Here is a 1,348-nt window from a genome sequence, read left to right as displayed (position 1 = left end):
TGCCTACTTCCAGTATAAGAGGGAGGGAAAGGATGATAGAAAATGGGAGTGCATTTTAGCAGACCCTGCATGCATTCACTGTCTTTCTTATGCCATCACTGTAGTGGATTGACCTTACTAGTCCCATCTAAAAGGTAAACTAAAAACATTCATCAGCAAGTGATTTTTCTAAACTCTTCGTATTATCTATTGCTGCTGTAACTAATTACCACACACTTTGTGGGTTAAACAACACAGATTTATTCTCTTATGGCGGTAGGGGTCAGAAGTTCAAAATGGCTCTTATTTGGCTAAAATCAAGGCATCAGCGGGGCTGTGTTCCTTTTGGAGGCTCAAGGGGAGAATTCATTTCCTTACGTTTCTAGCTGCGGGAGGCGCCTGCGTGCTGTGACCCGGGCCCCTTCCTCCATCCACAAAGCCGGCAGCGTGGCATCTTCAGATCACTCTCTGACTCTGGACCTTTCTGCCTTCTCCTTCCATTTTTAAGTATCCCTGTGATTGCATTGAGTCCACCAAGATAACCTCTCCATCTGCAAATCACTAATTACATCCTTTCACTATGTAAGGTGGTAACCTAGTCACAGGCTCTAAGGATTAGGAATGGGAACCTTGGGGATATTATTCTGCCCACCACAGTCATAGGCCCATACTGTATCCTAACCATTCAATTCCTCTAGTTTCTAGCCTTCTGTATACACAGGAAAAGGGTTTTGGCTTTTGTGTATGTCTTCCCTGATATTTCTGTTCTTGGATGTCACTTATTTACTTTTATAAGGAACTAACATCTGTAACTGTGTGGACACATCCCGGTTGCTAGGTGTTCGACAGCTGTGGACACTGATAGTAATGATACCGTAATTACATAATGGGAGGGGAGGCAGCGCCTTGGCAATTAGGACCTGTGACTTTCAGACAGAGGTTTTAAATTTGCCCTATGGTGACATGTTCAATGCCCTCACGGTCTTCTAACTATTATCTTTCAGGCTTATGTACAGAAGTACATCGTGAAGAATTATTTCTACTACTACCTATTCCGATTTTCAGCCGCTTTGGGTCAAGAAGTGTTCTACATCACGTTTCTTCCGTTCACTCAGTGGAATATTGATCCTTATTTATCCAGAAGACTGATCATCATATGGGTGGTAGGTATTACTGTTCCTTATGAATCACCACGATTTCTGCAATAACTACCTGCTTTGGTGTTCAAGTACGTTGCATGTATGTTCTTCTCCTTTTTTCTTTCATCACCTAGAGTGGCAGTTTTACCTGGTTTACTTTGGCAAAATAACAGGAAAAATTAAAAAGCTCTAGCAATTATCACCCCAATAAACCTTAATTAAAAAAAATG

At 41.8% G+C, this 1,348-nt stretch overlaps 1 protein-coding gene across 2 annotated transcripts in view; it reads left to right on the top strand.

The window, feature by feature from the left end:
* SGPP2 (sphingosine-1-phosphate phosphatase 2) overlaps positions 1-1,348 on the top strand; it is a 128,545-nt gene that overhangs the window by 57,280 nt on the left and 69,917 nt on the right. For both annotated transcript variants that reach the window (XM_019667822.1, XM_019667823.1), the window contains exon 2: positions 984-1,142. In XM_019667822.1, coding sequence (XP_019523367.1) covers positions 984-1,142 — 159 coding nt within the window. The remainder of the gene's footprint in view (positions 1-983; positions 1,143-1,348) is intronic.

The sequence above is a fragment of the Hipposideros armiger genome, unplaced genomic scaffold (assembly GCF_001890085.2).
Source record: "Hipposideros armiger isolate ML-2016 unplaced genomic scaffold, ASM189008v1 scaffold_507, whole genome shotgun sequence".
Taxonomy (NCBI): Eukaryota; Metazoa; Chordata; class Mammalia; order Chiroptera; family Hipposideridae; genus Hipposideros; species Hipposideros armiger.
Note: the sequence above shows the minus strand (reverse complement) of the source record. Positions and strands in the feature narration are given on the sequence as shown.